The sequence below is a fragment of the Mastigoproctus giganteus genome, chromosome 11 (assembly GCF_048544385.1).
Source record: "Mastigoproctus giganteus isolate SK-2022 chromosome 11, ASM4854438v1, whole genome shotgun sequence".
In the NCBI taxonomy this organism is placed as follows: Eukaryota; Metazoa; Arthropoda; class Arachnida; order Uropygi; family Thelyphonidae; genus Mastigoproctus; species Mastigoproctus giganteus.
The window spans coordinates 158,298,944-158,321,635 of record NC_143585.1 but is presented as its reverse complement, the minus strand read 5'-3'; the positions used below and the strand labels follow the sequence as shown (position 1 = coordinate 158,321,635).

Below are 22,692 nucleotides of genomic sequence, written 5' to 3'. Positions count from 1 at the left end.
TAAGAATAGAGAATGGAATGAAGCGTTTGTTTGAGTTTGCTAGAGAAGTAAATAGGATTAGATAATTGTAAAAGTTTGTATATATGTAAATAGTGTTTTTATGGAGTTGAGATTTAATTGGAATTTATTGATCTTATAGTTTATAGTTGTATAAAAAGGAAATGATGGAAAAAAAAAAAAAAAGTATAAAATACAAAAATATATTGATGAATTTTAAATGTTTAGAGTTTTAATTTGGCTGGAACAAGAATCACAATTTATAGAAGTTTGCCTTTAAAGTTTAATTGAGCTCTAGATAGTCGATATCTGGGACAGGGGCGGTAACATATCCTCAATGTCTGATTCATCATACAGAGGATATGATTAAGGATCAAAAGACTAAAATTGAGAGGATAGAGGAATAAAGCGCGGATGAGCTTATTGCTGAGGAAGCGCAAGTACAAGTAGGTGTTAGGACAGTGATGATGATGTCAGTGTAGTACCACAGAGTTGATATGTTACTCTGGTGTTACTGCTTCCCATATGTAGTACTTTACATTTGTCAATGTTAAACTACATTTTCCACCTCTCAGCCCATCTGCTCAACTTTTCTAGATCCTGTTGCAGCAGCAGCGTACTGTCATCAGTGTCCTTAACAACCCTGCCAACCTTCTTATCATCTGCAAACTTAAGACATTTAAGCCTGATATACCACCATGAATACAGTCGATCTGCCAACCTGCACTGGACCAGCGTGGCAGATTATGGTCCATTTTCCCTCAGCATGAATTGTTGAGGAGGCTTCCATCTTGCAGTGGGTTGATAATGGCTGCACTTTACCTTTTACCATCATCAATATCATTTATAAACACAGAAAACAACAATGGACCCAACACTGAACCCTGAAGGATTCCACTAATAACATTAGTCCACGAAGAGAAGTGTCCACTCTGTGTCTTCTCCCACTCAATCATCCCTTTATCCATAGCAGTAGTCTTCCATGTGCAACAGTATCAAAAGTCTTTCTAAGATCCAAATATATGATATCAAAGTTATTTCCTGCATCCAGTTCCTTTGTGACTACATCATAGTATCCAATCAAATTGGTCGGACAAGACTTCCCCTTAACAAAACCATGCTGTGTAAGAGCTATAACTGAAGTCTTGTCTAGATGATCCTGCAGTGCTTCTTTAACCAGTGCCTCCATTAATTTCCCTGGAACAGATGTAAATCTAACAGGTCTATAATTACTTGTCTCCCTTTGATCCTCCTTTGTGGATTGCGGTCACATCTGCAGTCCATGGGTACCTCCCCGAAGTCCAGGGAAGCTCGCATAATTATGGCTAAGGGTTTGCTTACTACCTTTGCTGCTTCCTTTAATATAACTGGATAGATCCCATCCACCCCGGGTGCCTTTTTTATGTTTATCTTCAACAATTTCTCTTCCACATTCCTCTCAGTTATTACAAAATCATCTGGCTCACTGCCAGAGTTTAATTCACCTCTCGCATTCCCCTCCCTGAATAACTCCTCGTGTGTGAATGTAGATGCAAAATACTCATTTAGTTTGTTAGCCACCTGAGCAAGATCATCAACAGCTGAACCATCAATATCCAGTGGACCAATCTGATTCATCCCTTTCCTTCTAGAGTTTACATAGGTAAAGAACACTTTGCCAAAGATTTCTCATAATCTGCCTTTGCCTGCCTAATCTCCTTTGTGACTTGGTTACAGACCAGCTTCTATTTCACCCATGAATTTATATGTATCCCATGCATTTTTTTTCTCAGCCACATGTCTCATTAGTTCATCTGACATCCATTTAGGTCTAAACCTAGAACAATATTTCTTAGTTGGTATGTAAAGCCTAGTAGTTTCCAAGATTAATTCTTAGAATTGTTCCCATTTTGAATTTGCTGTTGGTAACATCATCAGTTGGTCCCACAGTATAGAATTTAAATATTGTCTCAGACCTCCATAATCACCTTTACGAAAGCAAAAACCCTTCCCTTTACCCCTGATGGCAATTACTTCTTTTGCGTAAATCCCACTTGAGCACACTGTGATCACTGCCACCTAGTGGTTCCTTTATCTGCAGATTCTTAATGAATGAAGAATCACTACTGATAATCAGATCAAGAGTATTACTCCCTCTAGTTTCCTCCCAAACATGCTGATGTAGAAAACAATCATCCAATAAATCCACAAAAACCTTGCTAGTGTGTGAGTGACCAACACACAAATTCTAGTCAATATCTGGAAAATTAAAACCCCCCATTATAACACACACTTCCGTTGTTTATAAGATATAAATATCAAGGTACTTTATTTTAGTTTATATTTTTTATAATTTTAGAAATACCAAACATTAAGTACATATTCAAGGCTGTGTTTTAGATCCACAAGAACTGCACACTAATGCCTAAAGCAAGAAATGAAATTGCCTTTATATAAATTGCATAATAAAAGATAAAAGTCTGCAGTTAGCATAGAGCAAACTAAATTTGTTACAGAATGCATCAATCTCTTATCACAAAGATGCAAATAAAACAAGTTAGCTTTATCCCATCAATGAAAAAAAAAAAAAAAAAAAAAACATCCTATGAAAGTCATCAAGGTACCTATCAAAGTTATCAAGGTAATGACATGCATTACAAATAGCAATATAATATAATAAATACTTTAATTGTGGCCACCTAGTTTTTATCCTTAGGAAGCATTGCAGGACAGAGGCAACACAACTTGCTCTGAAATATGGCAAACTTTATTTGCTCCTTGACACAGAAAAGAAACTTTTGCCTACTCATATACATTAATATTATATAACTCTCAATATACCTGAACCTTTGTTCTAAATTTATTGATAGAAGTTGAAGAAATATGACTTACCATTAACACCAGTTTTCTGTTTCAATGCAACTGCATCTTCCAAGCTGAATATGTCTCCATTTGCAATTACAGGCACACTCACACTTGCCTTGATTATTTTAATACTCTCAATATCCACTGGCTCTTTTCTTTGGTTAGGAGTTCTGCCATGGACTGTCAACCAAGAAATTCCAGCATGTTCAGCATTTTGGCAAAGTTCCACTGTTCTACTAAAATTGTAAAATTTTAATTTGCAGTGATAGTATATGCTCAAGGTGTTATCACTAGACAAGATATGGTGACAGCTTTTTTATAATATGAATATAGTACAGACATTATGTACCAGGTGGCCAAAGTTAAAATTATTTAGAGCTGCAAATTTGGCAGGTATGTTCTTCAATGGGTGCAAAATAAAATTAAATGATAAACAAAAATTAGATTTTAATATAAGTCTCATAGCCAAAATTTCCACCATGAGAAAGGTTTCCTGTAAACGATTAACCCATTATATGATCTGTATGAACTGCAAATGAAGGCCACACCATTAACAATAATACAGTAACACTGCCACTTTACTGTTTTGCATTTTCAGCAAAATACTGGGTGTGGACCACTACATTTGCATGACATTAGGGAGACTGTGCCTATTGTTTCTAGTGACAATATGGGATTCAATCAGTACTGTACATGTGCCTCAATGTTGTCACTACTGTGTTCTAGCAGGACAATGTTTGGGGGGTCATCAGGTGCTGTGTCATGCTATCCTTCAGGGCTGTTAGGTCAGAATGACAATGATACCAATGTCCTTTGGGTAGTCCCAGAGTTAAAAGTTACAAAGGAGGAGGAGGTCAGGTGATCGAGCCAAACATGCTGTGAGAAATGAGCAGATACTCATCCTTTCAGTAGTAATATGCTATCATAGCATATTACTACTGAAATATGCTATGATATGTATGGACATACATATACTGATTGAATCCCATATTGTCACTAGAAACAGTAGGCCCCGTCTCCCTAATGTCATGCAAATGTAGTGGTACAATGGTCCACACCCAATATTTTGCTAAAAAAGCAAAACAGTAAAGTGGATGCCCTGTTATGTAGAAGTGTTCTACATTGCATAGAAATGGCTATTTTTTTTCAAGCATACTTAATAATGCAGTTGCAGAATACAAAAGCTTCTCAGTACCCCTGAGTAGTAACAGGACATGGTACAAGTCCACGAAGACAATTTTCTTCAAAAAACAGAGGGGCTAATCATAACATAGTTGTGTGACATCACTTCAGCTGTATAGTGTCTGTCATTATCTGATAGGATTTCTTGTATTGTAAATATCAGGTGTGGCAACCCTTGCGATATATAAAATTAATACCGAATATTAATTCATAATTAGCAGCAGTAATCATCAATGAAAGCATTTTTCAAATAATTCATTTTCATTAGAGTAAGGAACAGTAAAATTTAATTATGCAGCACTTCTTTTTCAAATCATTGGATTCTGTTTTCTGTTGAATATTCTTTATTTTTATCCAGTTAATAAATGATTAGTGGACACAAATAATTTTATTAAACAGCTATTGCTATTTATTTTAAGTGCATGCAATTCTCCATTTTTAAATGATTTATGTACAATGCACAATTATGTTCGTGAGCACTTGTATCACGAGGCTTTTGCCCTCAAGTTCTTGAATGGCATAAGATTTAAAAGGGGAAAGAATTTCATATACCTACACAAACACACAATTTTATTATTTTATTTTTTGCAATAAGCTTAAAAGCTGCCCTAAGGAAAAAGTAAGTTAACTAAGTGTAATACTTTTGTATATATTAAAGAATAAAATCGCAGGGAAAAAATCTTGTGAATAAACACTTACATAAATGACATAGTTCCATGACAATTTTCTTATTGCAACAGAACTAATCTTGGCAGTGATAATTAATTCCCCAACTGAAACCCACCACATACTTTTAGGGGATTTCCTGCAGTTTTGCATGTCCCATCAAAGCTGAAATAAGTGCTTTGTCTCAACTAAAGGATGTTCCGTTGCATCTGGGTGTCTTCCTTCATTTGTGCTAAGAAAATTAGCACAAATCAAATTATTCAAAGAGGTAACTACCATTAGGGGTAAAGGGAAGGGTTATTGCTTTCGTAAAGGTGACTACGATGGACTGAGACAGTATTTAAATTCTATACAGTGGGACCAACTTGAGTCTGGGTACAAGTGTAGCCTGTGCGGACAAAGCTCTTTGACACTCTTGGAACAGAGAAGTTTTTCCTGATTTATTAGCTTAAATTGTCATATTAACTTATTTCTAGAGTAGCTTTATATTCCTAGTTACGATACTTAGTTTAAAGTTTAACTTAGACAGAGATTTTGTAGGTATTACTTAGTATCGGTAACGGTATCAAATCCACGTGTTACAAATTGAACGAGAGGTCTTTTTTTTTTTAACCAAATTTAGTCGATTTATTAACCAATTGTTATATTAAATTATCTTCTATAAGTAGATTATAGACCTAGTCAGGATCCTTAGTTTATTCTAAATTGAGATAGCGAGATTTGGAAGCTAATCAATACTTACGAGTCCGTAGAAGTACCATTCGTGAATTCCCGCCATTTTTACATGATAGCATAACCTTAGTGTAGTATAGTGCATAATATAATATTGTCAATTAATCAGTAAATCTATTAATCTTGATAAACTTTATTGTCAATTAAATTGTACTTTTAACTCTATATATATATATATATATATATATATATATATATATATATAACAAATTAATACATAACTATAGTGGTACACGTGATACGGAAGTTATATAAAGGGAACCCGTAGAAAACACTCGTAGATACCGAAAAAATAAATATAGCATTATAACTGTTTTGGGATATAACTTAAGGATTTAATTTTGTATTGAATTAAATCGGAATCATGACTCAGACCAGAGCAGCAAAGCAAAAGGCTCAAGCTAATGGGCGTGCTGAGAGGGGCAGCACTCCCATTTGCCCTCTGAATCACAGTCTTTTAAAATGCACTGTTTGCTTGATGTTTGCGGAGCAGTCGGGTACGGGACATGATACTGCCAAGTGGGATGTCTTCGTGTGTGCACGATGTAAGGAGTGCAAGGAAATCAGGCGACAACTCAGCGTTGTTATGGGCCTTTATGAGAGCTTGAAGGACAGGGTGGATGCCCTCGAAGGAAATAAATTGAGGGGCCCATCAAGCTCTCAGCCACCCACATCAATGCCAGAGCTTGCACTTGGTCATCAGGCAACACAGAGGCAGGCCCCTAGGCAGAATGCGCTGGTCCCATAGGAACTAGTAGTTGTTGGTGACTCTATTGTCAGGGAAGTGGGGAACATGCTTTGCAAAAAGGATAGGTGGAATAGGACCAGGGTATGTCTGCCAGGGGCAAAGGTTGATAACGTTGTAGAGCGGATATCATCTTTTAAGGGCACAAAAGGTGATATAGTTGTTGGCACTAATGATATTAAGAGTAGGAGACCGGCGGAATTACTTAGCAAGTACAGGTCACTGTCGAAAAAAAGCCGTGAATTAGGGTTGAATTTGAAAGTGTCTGCAATTCTGCCCAGACACGATAGGAGGGAGTATATGATGAGAGCCTTGTCGATCAATTCGGCCCTGGAGGGATTGTGCAAGGCTCAAGGGGTAGAATATTTTTCAGCATGCACTGTACTTGTTAACAGGAGAGATTGCTTCTACAGGGATGGGATACACTTAAATAGAAAGGGTGCAAGAATTTTTGCTGATGCTGTCGAGGCAGAGTTAGGTGGGTCGGAAAACTGCTAGATTGGGCGGATACAAGGACTAATAGATTAACAGTAGCCACTGGCAGAGGTGGAAGTGATTCTTGCACTGCTTCTATTGAAATGAGCAGAAGCCTGAAAAACAAGATGCAGGATATTTCAGAGACTGCTGGGAGTCATTGCAGTACAAGTAAACACATGGGTTGTGTTAGGGTAGCCAAGAATAGAAAAAGGTGCACATGTATACCAATGCTAGGAGTTTGGTAAATAAATTTGATGAATTTGAGGTATTGCTCAAAACATCAAAGGCAGATATTGTTGGGATATCAGAGACGTGGTGTCACACAGATATAAGGAATGCGGAACTGGAATTTGGGGAATACAATGTGTATAGAAAGGATAGACAGGACAGGAGGGGAGGAGGGGTTATGCTATTAGTTAAGGAACACAAAGTCCAAGGAAGTGAAGCCAGTCGACATCGATGGACAGGGCAGTGTCGAGTCAGTTTGGTGTGACATAAGCATAGGGAAATCAAAATTGAGAGTAGGAGTGTGCTATAGGCCTAATGACCCTGATGAGTATAAGATATTGTACAGGGAAATAGAGTGGGCCAGTAAATCAGAGAGTCTTATAACGGGGGATTTTAATTTCCCAAATATTGACTGGAATTTGTGTGTTGGTCACTCGCACACTAGCAAGGCTTTTGTGGATTTATTGGATGATTGTTTCCTACATCAGCATGTTCGTGAGGCAACAAGAGGGAGCAATACTCTTGATCTGATTATCAGTAGTGATTCTTCATGCATTAAGAATCTGCAGATAAATGAACCACTAGGTGGCAGTGATCACAGTGTGTTGAAGTGGGATTTACTCAAGGAGGTAACTACCATCAGAGGTAAAGGGAAGGGTTTTTGTTTTCGTAAAGGCAACTATGATGGTCTGAGACAGTATTTAAATTCTATACAGTGGGACCAACTGATGATGTTACCAACAGCAAACTCAAAATGGGAAGCATTCAAGGAACTAATCTTGGAGGCTACCAGGCTTTACATACCAACTAAGAAATATTGTTCAAGGTTTAGGCCTAAATTGTTGTCAGATGAACTAATGAGACATGTGGCAGAGAAGAAAAATGGGATACATACAAATTAATGGGTGACATGGAAGCCTATGATAGATATAAGTTGGTCTGTAACCAAGTCACAAAGGAGATTAGGCAGGCAAAGGCAGACTACGAAAAATCCTTGGCAAAGGATGCAAAGAAAAACAGAAAAGAGTTCTTTGCCTATTTAAATTCAAGAAGGAAAGGGATGAATCAGATTGGTCCACTGGATATTGATGGTTCAAAAGTTGAGGATCCTGCTCAGGTGGCTAACAATCTAAACGAGTATTTTGTATCTACATTCACGCATGAGGAGTTATTCAGGAAGGAGAATGATGTAGGTAAAGTAAACATTGGCAGTGAGCGGGATGATTTTGTAATAACTGAGAGGAAAGTGGAGGAGAGATGGTTGAGGATAAACATAAAAAAGGCACCTGGGGTGGATGGGATCTATCCAGTTATATTAAAGGAGGCAGCAAAGGAAGTAGGCAAACCCCTAGCCATAATTATGAGAGCTTCTTTGGACTCAGGGGAGGTACCCATAGACTGGAGATGTGCAAATGTAACCCCAATTCACAAAGGAGGATCAAAGGCTGACACAAGTAATTATAGACCTGTCAGTTTAACTTCTGTTCCAGGTAAATTAATGGAGGCACTGGTTAAAGAAGCACTGCAGGATCATCTAGACAAGAATTCAGTTATAGCTCAGACGCAGCATGGTTTTGTTAAGGGCAGGTCTTGCCTGACCAATTTGATTGGATACTATGATGTAGTCACAAAAGAACTGGATGCAGGGAACAACTTTGATATTTTATATTTGGATCTTAGAAAGGCTTTTGATACTGTTGCACATGGAAGACTGCTGCACAAATTGGAGCAGTGTGGCATTGGAGGCAAATTGCTGCTATGGATAAGGGGATGGTTGAGTGGCAGAAGACAGAGAGTGGTAATCAATGGACACTGCTCAACGTGGACTAATGTTATTAGTGGAGTTCCTCAGGGTTCAGTGTTGGGTCCGTTGTTTTCGGTGTTTATGAATGATATTGATGATGGGATATCAAGTTTAATGTCCAAGTTTGCAGATGATACAAAGGTTGGCAGGGTTGTTAAGGACACCACTGACGCTATGCTGCTGCAACAGGATCTGGAAAGGTTGAACAGATGGGCTGAGAGGTGGCAAATGAAGTTTAACATTGACAAATGTAAAGTACTACATATGGGAAACAGTAACCCCAGAGAAACATATCAACTCTGCCGTACTACACTGCCAGTGGTGGAGAATAAAAAGGACCTGGGGGTAATTGTGCAGGCAGATATGAAGTTCTCTGAGCAGACGAGCTGCAAGAGTAGCTCATGGTGTCTTGTCAATGATATACAGGAATTTTTCTAGCAGGGATAAGGAGGTGATTATTCCCTTGTATAAGGCAATGGTTAGGCCACATCTTGAGTACTGTATACAGGTCTGGAGGCCTCATTTCAAGAAGGATGTAGAGCTGCTGGAACGAGTACAGAGAAGGGCAACAAGATTAGTGAATGGAACAAAGGGTTGCTCTTACGAAGAAAGGCTTAAGTTTTGCAAATTACAGTCTGGAGATTAGGCACCGGCAAGATGATCTGATAGAGGTGTATAAGGCCTTGAATGGTTTGAGCATGCTCAATGCCAATGGGATTCTTCATCTTGCTCAGAATAATCAGCTCAGAGGGCATAAATTCAAATTGAGGAAGGATGGATGTCGGATAGATGTGCGGAAATTTGCCTTTGGCCAGTGGGTGGTTGGTTGGTGGAACCGACTTCCGTCACTTGTTGTTGAAGTTGATAGCCTAAACAAATTTAAGGCTCAACTGGACAGGTATTTCGAGCGAACGGAGGGGTGAAATGGGAGTGGTGTTTTTTTTTTTTTTTTTTGGCTGATGCTGAACAAGCTTGCTTTCTTGCATCATATGCCTCTACTAATGCTAATTCAGAATCAGCTCCTTGCAATTGTTGCTTGCAGTTCCATACTTAGGCAAGAATATCCAGCCATCCTGCTGCATGCATTGGTTTGTCTTCTGATACAGTATAGCACTGCCCAGACAACTTTAAATAGGATGTACACAGTTCATTACATTTCAGGGCTTCCCCCCCCCTGTGATTAATAAAAGTGAAAGGTAAACATAGTTACCTTACTATCAGTATAATTACTAAGATAACTGATGGAACACTTAATAAAAACTTCTCAATTTTATATTCTCTAAACTTAGCTATTCGGTTTGATACAACATTATAATATTTATTGCTCTTCTCCCGTATACTTTTTAGGCATGTCAGCATAACAATGTAAAATTCCTACTGTATGTCTGAATATAACTCAACTCCTAGTGGATGGATTTTTATAAAACTTTATTGAGTCAACCCAAATTTCATAAAAATCTGACAAACAGAAATCTGGTAGTTATTTCTTTGTTCATCCATCTGCATTAATAACTCAACTCTCAGTGAGTGAATTTCAATGAAATTCCACATTTGGCTCTTTCAGAGTGATTTGACAGGCCTCCCCAAATTCAATTAAAACAGAACCAATATATAAATCCTGTAATTATTATTATTTTTTATTTTCCATGCATGGGCTATACCTTACTAAAGTGTATACCATATATCTTATATAGGCTATCCATATATCTTATTTTGTAGCTGAAGCACTGGATATTGTTCGTTGCCATATATAATGATTGGAGAAATTAATAAATGGACAATATGGAATATGTGCTATGGAAATTTTAAATATTATATATTTCAAGGATCCTTGCTAGTAATGGTGTTTTTATTTTTTTCTGTACTAAAGTTCAAGTTAATTAAATTAACTTAATTATGAAACATGAGAAATAAGAATTCAATAAATATCAAATTTTACTTTACCTTCCTTTCAGCATCATGTCAAAAGCATTAATAATTAATTGGACTTAGACTTCAATGGGTATCAGTAATGCTGACTGCACTAATAAAATCAGTTTATCAGAGAGGATTTCAACTTCACCTCCCCTAATGGATTAAGATATGGCATAAATAAAATAAGGAAAAGAGAGCAACAGAAATTTCTCTATTAATGATAAGTAAAGGAGGATGAGCCAGAGCTAAAAATTCTATATCTGTGAGCAAATGAATAATATAAAATGAATAACATATTTAAGGAAAAATGTCATTTGATGATAATGCAACTATCCCTAAACAGGGTTATGACTCCCTGACCATGACACCATGTTAAGTTGCTTGGGTGTACTGTCCTAAGTGGATGGTAATATCCACTTAGGACAGTATGCCTAAGGAGGTCACAAGCAAGCTCTATTAATCTTCAGGTAGTACTTGGAACAAGATGGAACAAAATGCTAGTATTAGTAAGGCCAAATTATGAAGAAAGGCAGACTTTTCCTCCAACGGCCAGGGGCTATTCATAAAAAAAAAGACTATAAAGCAATATTTGTAATGTGCTTGTGCCAAGAGAGATTAGAAGCCAGGGTAATCCAAAACAAAAGAGATATATCATTTTGCCTAGAAATCGGAGTGACACTAAAGATAAGCATAGGAGCAGAAGAATCCTTTTTGGGAGCTATAAGACAAGACTGAGTTTTAGAAGGGTTGAAATCAACTAAGTTGTCTTTGCCCCACTGGGGAATTACCTGAAGATCGGCATTTAAGGAATTGGTAGCAGATTTTTGAGAAGTTGAAGCTGATTGAGCAGGACAAGTTTTCTCAAAATGGAAAGTGGAATGCAATGTGCTATCATTGGCAAAACTATCGATAGGATTTCCAGTCAATGGAAGGAGGTCATTGATATACAAGAGGAAAAGAGTGGGGGAAAGAACTGAACCTTGGGGGACACCAGCATTAGTGGAGAAGTTAGATGACAGAGAGCCATCTACCATCACCCTCAGTGAGTGATCAGAGAGAAAACTGGATAACCAATTACTAAAAACAGTTGGCAAACCATAAGATGGAAGCTTGTTTAGAAGACCTTTATGCCAAACACATTCAAAAGCCTTTGAGATGTCAAGAGCAACTACTTGTGTTTCACCGAACCTTTCCATTGAATTAGTCCATAAATGGGTAACATAAGTCAGAATATCACCAGTGGATCGACACTGATGGAATCCATACTGGTGATCGTTGATCAGACGGAAGGTTTCTAGGTAGTTTAAGAGTTGGGGGTTAATTGATTTCTCCGTTACTTTAGAAAGAGTAGAAGTAATTGCAATGGGACGATAATTGGATGAGAGGGATTTGTCACCCTTTTTAGGAACTGGCTGGATATGAGCAAATTTCCAAGCAGAAGGAAAAACACTTTTGGAATAAGAAAGTGAAAAAAGGCGGAAAAGAATAGGAGTAAGTTCAGGAGCACAATTTTTGAGAACAAGTGGAGAAATACCATCGGGACGTGCAGCTTTCTTAGCATCAAGATTCATCAAAATCCTTCTGATATCCTTTTGATGGAAGACCACAGGAGGCATTGAATGGAGCATGTTGGGAATGGTTGGAAGTGTTTTACCAAGATCATTAATACATGAGCTGAAAAAAAAATGGGATGCTAGCAGGTCAGCTTTATTCTTGGCTGAAGTGACAACAGAACCATCTAGTTTGGACAGAGGTGGGAGCAGAGATGGGCAAAAGTTGTGGCCAAATAGCTTTGGCAAGAGACCAAAATGCTCGGCTACCATTAGGGCAAGAAGCAAGTTTTCTACTCTTAGCCTGTTCAAACTCTAGTTTGGACTGATTAATAACTGCTTTACAATTGTTGCGAGCTTTGGTGTAGGCAGAAAATGAAACTGAAGAATCAGAAACAAGCCAATTAAGATATGCAACATTCTTCTCTTGAACAGTCTTAGCACATTTATTGGAAAACCAAGGTTTAGATAAAGGACGAGATTTTAAAGTGGAGTGTGGGATAAAGGATTCCATTCCTGCAAGAATAATTTCACTGACACAATCTGAGCAAACGTTGACATCAGAAGTTTTGAAACAGTAATCCGACCAAGGAAAAGAAGTCTCGCAGGTCATCCCATTTTGCATTCTTGTAATGCCAAACAACACGAGTTTGGGAATAGCCATGAAATAAAGGTTCCATTGGAGAAGAGACAATCACCAAGTTGTGATCTGAAGTGCCTAAAGGACCTCTCACTTCGACCGTGTACTTAGAAGGGTTGTTTGTGAGAAAAAGATCAAGCGTATGATTAGGATTGTCCGGTATTCTTGTAGGTAAATGAACAATATGTGCTAGGTCATTAGTAATTGCAAAAGCCTCAGCATCTCGACCTGCTGGGTCAGTGTGACTAGAAAATGGAAGCCAGCTGGAGTTGTGAACATTAAAAATCACCAAGGAAAATTACCTCACTGTTAGAAAAGTTGGACTGTAGAAAGTCAAGTTGCAAAGAGCTCCAAGTGATTAGTGGAGTTGGGAGAACGGTAGAGACAACAGATGAATTTGACACAATGAGGTAGAGAGATTTTAAGCCAGAGAAGATCAAAGAGAGGAGATTCCAAATTGCCAAGTCTCTGACGGAAGATCAGAACGGACATATGCACAAGTACCACCTTTGAGGCGAAAGGAATCATACAGCGAATAATTTGTGCATCTGAGATGAGCAGTAGTTGAATCTACCGATAACTGAGATTCTGTCAGAAAAAGTACATGGGGTTTGGCAGACTGCAAGTGGAAATGGACATCGTTGAGATTAGAATTGAGACCACATATATTTGTGAAATGAATTAGGAAGTGCTTGGGAGGTTTGGATCTTTTCGCAGATAAGATCCTAAGTTGCCTTGCTGTTATATGATGATCTTCTCTCACGAATACAGAAGCAGGTTTATGGTTTCTGTGGTGATGGCAGTGGTTGGAGCTCCATGACTGCCAATTCTTGTGATTGAATCACATCTACCTTTAAACACTGTAAGCCATCTGCAAGCTGTTATATGGAAGTGTTGATTTACCATAAGCCTCTTTTAACATTTAAATTGCTTCAACTGATGTTTTCTTGAGATGGAAACAAAAATTGAGAGCAGCATATTGTTCCTTATATATCATGTAGGCAAAATGTAACAGGTATAAACTTGACTGCTTGCCCAGATCATGCTGTGCACAAGTTTGCACTGGTGTGCAGCTTAGCTAGAAATGCAAGCAATGCTTCCTCTGCATCTAAATCGCAAATCTGCCCTGCCATGGAATATTGTTCCTACATCTGGGGTGGTGCCCCCAAAACCTCTCTCAGGTTTCTTGATTACATTCAGAAGAGGGCAGTTAGGTTAATTAATGATTCATCTCTAACAGAGTCTCCCCACTCGCTTTCTCATAGATGTACTGTTTCTGCTGCATTGCTCTTCTACAGATACTTCCATGGGCACTGTTCTTCTGAATTGGCTTCTATAATTCCCCTTTCTCCTTCAAAACAGTCCGAACACGTGCCGCCACCAGCCAACATCCATTTACTGTCCAACTTCAAACCCACAGAACCAACTTTTCATCTTCCTCATTTATTCATTCAACTGCCGTTTTCTGGAACAACCTTCCTTCATATGTATTTCCTGAAAATTACAAGCTACAGAAGTTCAAGTCCAATGTCAACAAATATCTTCTTTCGTCTTCTCAACCTCCAACCCAAGCATGGTACACTAAGTACTATAGGTTCTAATACCTCTTATGTTTGGGGTTCACATAAAAAAAAAAAAAAAAAAAACTGGCAGAGATGATGACAATATCAGTAGGAAGAATCGGTATTCTCCATGACTATTTGCATACGGAAAGTGTTTGTGCACACTGTGTTGCAAAACCACTCACACCTGATCAAGGCCAAGTTCATATGGAGGTTTGTCAGGAGCTGCACAAATGGTTACTGAAGATGGTAAGGTTCTGCACAAGGTGATAATGGCAGGATCATTGGCAACACTGAATAAAGCAAAAGTTGTGGCTTTAGCATATAAATTGATTTTTTTTTATTTTTTTTTATATACAAGGAATGATTTACCAGCATGTTTTTCCACATCATATGACACTGCAAACACCCACAACTGCACAGGTGGGTGGATGCTGCATCATGACAATGCGAGATCTCACATTGCTCATACTGTCATCAAATACTTAGCCAACATTAATGTCAAATGTGTTCCTCCTCTGCCGTACAGCCCTGTGATTTTTTTTTTTTTTTTATTTTCCAAGGAAGAAGTTTCCACTCACCTGAAGTTGTAAAGAAATTGGATGAAATTCTCAAATGCATGTCAAAAAATGACTTCCACCGTATTTTTAATTGAAAAATGGCAGAAACATTAAAGTAAGTGCATTTCATCAAATGGGGGACTACTTTGAAAAGGACCATCAAAACATGGATGATTAATAAAAGTAAGTTGTGAAAAAAAAAAAATAATAATAAAATCGCGATCATTCTATATTGAATAGCTGTGCGCGCACGCAGCCACTCCTCAACTTATGTAAAGGTTGTGTTCCACGGAACTCTACGTAAGTCCGAATTTCCCTAAATGCCTATGCAGCACTCACAAATTTGATTAAAACAAAAAATAAATGTTCTACGAACATGTAAATAAAATTGTTTATTCAATTTTTTTATCTCATGCGCAGGAAAAATTACTAAAGTGTCCAAAATTACAAAAAGAAAGGGGAGACATGCATAACATCAGCAAGTTTTACCTTTCAAGCATTGTTGCCAGAATTAACTCTCCAGCTGATAAGCACGCCGCTGCAGAAGTTGAGGGCTGTGGAGATTTAGGAGTTTTTTCCAACACATCACAAAATTTCTCTGCAGCTGCAGAATCGGCACTGGTGACTTCACAGCATACTTTAATGTTTTGGAAACCAGCGCAATGATTGAACCTATTAACCCACCCTTTGCTTGCCACAAACTTGGCTTGTAATTTGCCATACTTAGCCTTAATATCTTCATAAATATTTGTTGCTTTTGCTTGAATGCCCATTAGACTCAGGGGCACTTGCTTCTGAATCTGATTTTCCATCCATATTATTAATAGCTTTTCCATCTTCGATATAGCACTTGAACGCTGTTTTGTAATCACTGTTGATCTTAAATGCATTGATCCTTTAACATGTTCTTTTATACATGTGCACTGTCCCTTGAAATAGTATTCACTGTTGAAGTAATGAGACCTAATTCCGTGCAATAAATGACAAACTTTGTCCTGCTTCATACTTCTTAATTAATCATCTTCATTTCTAAATCAATTCTGTTTTGTTTCATAGCACTACCAATACTTGCATTTTCAATTAGTCCTTTGCTTCACCATTGTAATAAGTAAATAGGAATGAATAGAAGATTTCAGTGAAGGGAACTCATTTCACCTTAATACCATAACATAAACACCCACAGAATTTCAGTTATTAGTATTATCGCAAATGCAATAAGATCGAGTTTACTATCCACTTATAATAGATTGCACTAACAGAAAAGCCCAATAAACCAGAAAGTGCAAATTGTTTTTATTGTTTTACGGTAGTCACCTCCAGAAATGTGTTTTAGAAAAATATCACAAAGGCTTGTGATTGAAGATTTCAGTGAAGGGAACTCATAATACCGTAATATAAAAACCCACAGAATTTCAATTAGTTTTATCGCAAATGCAATAAGATCGAGTTTACTACCTGTTTATAATAGATTGCACTAACAGAAAAGCCCAATAAAAAAGAAAGTGCAAAAATTGTTTTACGGTAATCACCTCCAGAAATGTGTTTTAGAAAAATATCACAAATGCTTTCAAAATTCACTATTACAACGTAACATATGATAATGATGAAAGTGTAGTGCAATTTCCATTATAAAAATTATCTTTTAGAGAGATAAATAGCTTAGTCGTATAGTGAAAATTTCAACCTCCGAGGTCTTGGAACGAATTACTAAAAAAAAAAAAAAAAAAAAACCTGTTATTTTCACGTTTTTTTTTTTAAGTTTGTACCGGCCAGCAAAAACTTACGTAAAGTCGAATTTCCATAAGTCGAGTATTACAACTTATGGAAATAAGCCAGGGAATGGCTGTATATATATATATTGTACTAATGTGTAGCTGTGATGATTGCTTTTATTAGTGCTCTTGCTTAATAGTTTATAAATATGGTTTTAAGGTGTTTCTTTTCAATTATTTTGTGAAACTCGAGTATAGTGTGATAAGGTTCCTCAGGTTTGACTATTTATAATCAAGGAAAGGTAATATTTATGCAAAATTTACAATAAGTTTGTTTTGGCAGTTAGAGCATTTTGTTCTAGCTGTCAATTACAGCTGCCTATGCTTTAGCATGCCACTGGTATTTGAAAGTTTGAAGAGCTGCTTTTTAAATTCTACAAGGCATGGATGCAGGAGACTTTAATTAGGTGGAGGATGTTTGTCACGTAAGGCAGTATTTTGGGACAAAATATTGCCTTATCAGAAAAGATATTGATTATTAAAGACTTTTAGTTGTAATTAGTAAAGGCTTATACAGCCATATAATAGCGCCATCGCTGGAGATAGACATGGTGATCTACTCCAGTATTTTTAAGTGGAAAACTTGATGAACGAGATCAAGAATAAATTGATAATGCTAGGAAAGGTCAGTGGAACAAGAAGAAAATGTTGCAAAGAACACCAAAAAGAGCGGAACTGGCATAAGCATGAAATGGACTTGAAAGAAGCTGCTGAAGATTAGACAGCATGGAGGTAGCTCACCCATAAAGTCTCCAAAAGTCGGCTGTGACTGAATGGAAGAAAAACAACAACATATACGCATATATATATATATATATATATTCATGTAGGCATGAACTACAATCCACTTGAAATGCATATGCATTACTACACTCTCATCCTTCAGCACTGGGCTAAAAAAGAAAACAAAAAAATAAATAAATAACACAGAACATTTATACTATTCTTCCCATTCCCATATTCTATTAACTAACTATTCACTTCTGCCACATTGGGAAGCAACTTGTTTATTTGACACACAGTACCTATGGTAGAAGTGAATTGTGGAAAAGCAGAATCCTTACTTATGATGGAGAAAACACCTACCTCATTAATTTTATTCAACCCCTGCAATACTTTATACAGCTCAATCCACTTCCCCCTTCAGTGTTTGACTATCAAACTTTGTAGACAATACCCTCTAAGCATGACTGGGAACGAGAGTAGCCTTGTTCAGGCAGTGTTTACGGCTCCAGAAAATAGAAGTTTTTTTCTGTTTTATTAACTTATTTTCTAGAGTAGCTTTATATTTCTAGTTACGATACTTAGTTTAAATTTTAACTTAGAGAGAGATTTTGTAGGTTATTATTTAGTATCGGTAAGGGTATCCAATCCACGTGTTTTACAAATTTTAAAGAGCCGGCGAATGGGAAGTTTTTTAGCTATATTTAGCTGCTTTTTTGACTAATTTTTATATTAAATTATTTTCTATAAGTAGCTTATAAACCTGGTCAAGATCCTTGCTTATTCTGAATTGAGACAGCGACATTTTGGAAGTTAATTAATACTTAAGTGTCCGTAGATTTACTGTTCGTAACTTGCTGCGATTGTTATATGATACAACGCTATATCCCAAACTATGTAGCGTTAGCTTAGTATAGTATATAATATTATCTATTAATCTTGTTAAACTTCATTGTCAATTAAATTGTACTTTTTAATAAAATACATATAACGACTTAGATTTTACAAACATAACATAATTTATTAATACACAACTTGATACGGAAGTTATATAATGAAACTCGAAGATAATACTCAATACTGAAAAATTTAGGGTTATAATGTTGTACTGAAATTGAATCGAAATCGTGACTCAGACCAGAGCAGCGAAGCAAAAGGCTCAAGCTAAATGGAGTGCTGTGGCTCAGGAGAGAACTGGGGGGGGGGGGGGGGGGGGCTCTGAATCACAGCCTTTTAAAATGCACTGCTTGCTTGCTTGCTTGATGTTTGTGGAGCAATAAGGTATGGGACATGATATTGCCAAAGGGGGGGGGGTCTTTGTGTGCGCGCAATGTAAGGAGTGTGAGGAAATAGGGCGACAACTCAGTGTTGTTATGGGCCTATATGAGAGCTTGAAAGACAGGGTGGATGCCCTCGAAGGATTTAAATTGAGGGACCCATCAAGCTCTCAGCTGCCCACATCAATGCCAGAGTTTGCAATTGAACATCACGCAACACAGTAACCCCCCCCCCCCCCAAGGCAGAATGCACTGGTACCACAGGAACTAGAGTCACAAACAACTAGTAGTTGTTTGTGACTCCACTGTCAGGAAAACATGGTATGTAAAAAGGATAGGTGGAACAGAATCAGGGGCAAAGGTTGATGACGTTGTAGAGCAGATATCATCTTTTAAGGGCACAAAAGGTGATATTGTTGTACATGTTTGCACTAATGATATTAACAGTAGGAGACCGGCAGAATTATTTAATAAGTACAGGTCACTGTTGAAAAAAAAGGGATGAATTAAGGTTGAATTTGAAAGTGTCTGCAATTCTGCCCAGACACGATAGGAGGGGGTATATGATGAGAGCCTTGTCAATCAATTCACCCCTGGAAAGACTGTGCAAGGTTCAGGAGTATAATTTTTTTCAGCCTGGTCTGTACTTGTTAACAAGAGAGACTGCTTCTATAGGGATGGGATACACTTAAATAGAAAGGGTGCAAGAATATTTCTGATGCTATTGAGGCAGTGTTAGGTGGGTTGGAAAACTGCTAGCTTGGGGGGGGAGGGATACAAGGACTAATAGATTAACAGTAGCCACTGGAAGAGGTGAAAGTGATTCTTGCACTGCTTCTACTGGAATGAGCAGCAGCCTGGAAAACAAGATGCAGGGTATTTCAGAGAATACCCTGAACACTGCTGGGAGTCATTGCAGTACAAGTAAACACACAGGTTGTGTTAGGGTAGCAATGAATAGGAACAGGTGCATGTATACTTGCATTTACACCATGCTAGGAGTTTGGTAAATAAATTTGATGTATTGCTCAAAACAGCAAAGGCAGATATTGTTGGGATACCAGAGACGTGGTGTCACACAGATATAAGGAATGCAGAACTGAAATTTGGAGAGTACAATCTGTAGAGGATGGACAGGAAGGAGGAAGGGGGGGGTATGCTATTAGTTAAGGAAATGAAGCCAGTCAACATCGCTGGACCGTGCAGATTCGAGTCAGTTTGGTGTGACATAAGCACTGGGAGATCAAAATTGAGAGTAGGAGTGTCATTGGCCTAATGACTCTGATGAGTATAATCAGAAAATGTACAGGGAAATAGTGGGCCAGTAAATCAGATGTCTTATAATGGGGGATTTTAATTTCCCAAATATTGACTGGAATTTGTGGGTTGATCACTCAAACAATAGCAAGGCTTTTGTGGATTTATTGGATGGTTGTTTTCTACATCAGTATGTTCGGGGGGGGGGGGGGGGCATCTAGAGGGAGTAATACTCTTGATCTGATTATCAGTAGTGATTCTTCATGTATTAAGAATCTGCAGCTAAAGGAACCACTAAGTGGTAATGATCACAGTGTGCTGAAGTGGGATTTACTCAGAGGTAACTACCATCAGGGGTAAAGGGAAGGGTTTACTAGGCTTTACGTACCAACTAAGAAATATGGGTTAGGCCTAAATGGATATCAGATGAACTAATGGGACATGGCAGAGAAGAAAAATGCATGGGATACATATAAATTAATGGGTGACATGGAAGCTTATGATAGATATAAGCTGGTCTGTAACCAAGTTGCAAAATCGATTGGGCAGGCAAAGGCAGATTATGAGAAATAATCTTGTTTCTTTGTTTTTCTTGGCAAAGAAAAACAGAGTTCTTTACCTTTGAAAACTCTAGAAGGAAAGGGATGAATCAGATTGGTCCACTGGATATTAATGGTTCAACAGTTGATGATCCTGCTCAGGTGGCTAACAAACTAAATGAGTATTTTGCATCTACATTCACCTATGAGGAGTTATTCAGGGAGAGGAATGCTAGATGTGAGTTAAACTCTGGCAGTCAGCTAGCTGATTTTGTAATAACTGAGAGGAAAGTGGAGAAGCATTGCAGGATCATTTAGACAAGACTGGACACAGCATGGTTTTGTTAAGGGAAAGTCTTGCATGACCAATTTGATTGGATAATATGTTGCAGTCACAAAAGAACTGGATGCCGGGAATAACTTTGATATTATATATTTGGATCTTAGAAAGGCTTTTGATACTGTTGCACAAGGAAGACTGCTTCACAAATTGGAGCAGTGTGGCATTGGAGGCAAATTGCTGCTATGGATAAAGGGATGGGTTGAGTGGGAGAAGACAGAGTGGTAATCAACGGACACTGCTCATCGTGGACTAATGTTATTAGTGGAGTTGTTATATTTGTTGTTGTTATTTGGTTTTTAGGAGCATTAGCAACTAAGGCCATATTGCTCCGGGGATATGCGGTGGTCATTCCCTGATCTTCCCGCATCCTCCGTATTTGGTGGTGACGGGCTTATTAGTGGAGTCCGTCAGGGTTCAGTATTAGGTCCATTGTTGTTTTCTGTATTTATAAACGATATTGATGGTGGTATATCAAGCTTAATGTCCAAGTTTGCAGACAATACAAAGGTTGGCAGGGTTGTTAAGGACACTAATGACAGTACGCTGCTGCAACGGGATCTATAAAACTTGAGCAGATGGGCTGAGAGGTGACAAATGAAATTTAACATTGACAAATGTAAATTACCACATATGGGAAGCAGTAACCCCAAAGTGACGTATCAACTCTGTGGTACTACACTGGCAGTGGCAGAGAACGAAAAGAACCTGGGGGTAATTGTGAAGGCAGATATGAAGTTTTCTGAGCAGTGCAAGAGTAGCTCATAGTGTCTTGTCAATGATATACAGGAATTTTTCTAGGGGGGGATAAGGAGGTGATTATCCCCTTGTATAATGCAGTGGTCAGGCCACACCTTGAGTACTGTATACAGGTGTGGAGGCCTCATTTTAAGAAAGATAGAGCTGTTGGAACGAGTACAGAGAAGGGCAACAAGATTAGTGAGTAGAACAAAGGGTTGCTCTTACGAAGAAAGGCTTAAGTTTTGCAAATTACAGTGTCTGGAGACTAGGCACCTGCGAGGTGATCAAAGCCTTGAATTGGTGAGCATGTTCAATGCTGATGGGATTCTTTCTCAGAATAATCACCTGAGAGGGCATAAATTCAAGTTGAGGAAAGACAGATGTAGGATAGATGTGCGGAAGTTTGCCTTTAGCCAGCGGGTGGTTTGTTGGTTGGTGGAACAGATTTCCATCCTTTGTTGTAGAAGTTGATAGCCTAAATAAATTAAAGGCTGAGCTGGACAGGTATTTGGAAAGAACAGAGGGGTGAAATGGGCATGGTTTTTTTTTTTTTTTTTTTTCCTGCTGATGCTGCATAAGCTTGCTTTCTTGCATCATTTACCTCTACTAATTCTAAGCTCTTCAGAGGAGTGTTCTGTTTTTTTTCAGGTGCATGATGTAGACTTGAAAATGTTCCAGAATATTTTTTGCTAATTATTAAGTACTTCTGTCACTCATTTCAGAAGGTGTAGTTTCAAATCCCATCATTGATTGGATGAATTACTAAGGGCCTCTTGAATTAGATCTCAATAAGCCAATTGTGGGCAGAAATTATTTTGGGTTTTTTTAACCTTCACAGCATGCAAACTGGAATGTGAATGCACATCTGTTCAGACAAAATACACAACCTATGTAATCATCATGGAGACTTAAGACCAAAATCTTCTTGCATGTAGAAAGCATCCCACATACAAGAAGGCGACTCTGTAGCCAGGTGGGAAGGAGCAGCAGTGCATAGAACACGCTTCTTGATTAGACCAGGGTTCGAGCCAGTCACCACCAAATACGGAGGATGCGGAAAGGTCAGGGAATGACCACCGCATATCCCGGAGCAATATGGCCTTAGTTGCTAATGCTCCTAAAAACCAAACAACACACACACA

At 38.0% G+C, this 22,692-nt stretch overlaps 1 protein-coding gene across 1 annotated transcript in view; it reads right to left on the bottom strand.

The window, feature by feature from the left end:
• The window catches only part of LOC150078532 (tRNA-dihydrouridine(20a/20b) synthase [NAD(P)+]-like), a 199,809-nt gene that overhangs the window by 4,743 nt on the left and 172,374 nt on the right, over window positions 1-22,692 (bottom strand). Inside the window, exon 6 of the mRNA XM_090384600.1 lies at window positions 2,869-3,077. Within this exon, the coding sequence (XP_090240726.1) occupies window positions 2,869-3,077 (209 nt within the window). The remainder of the gene's footprint in view (window positions 1-2,868; window positions 3,078-22,692) is intronic.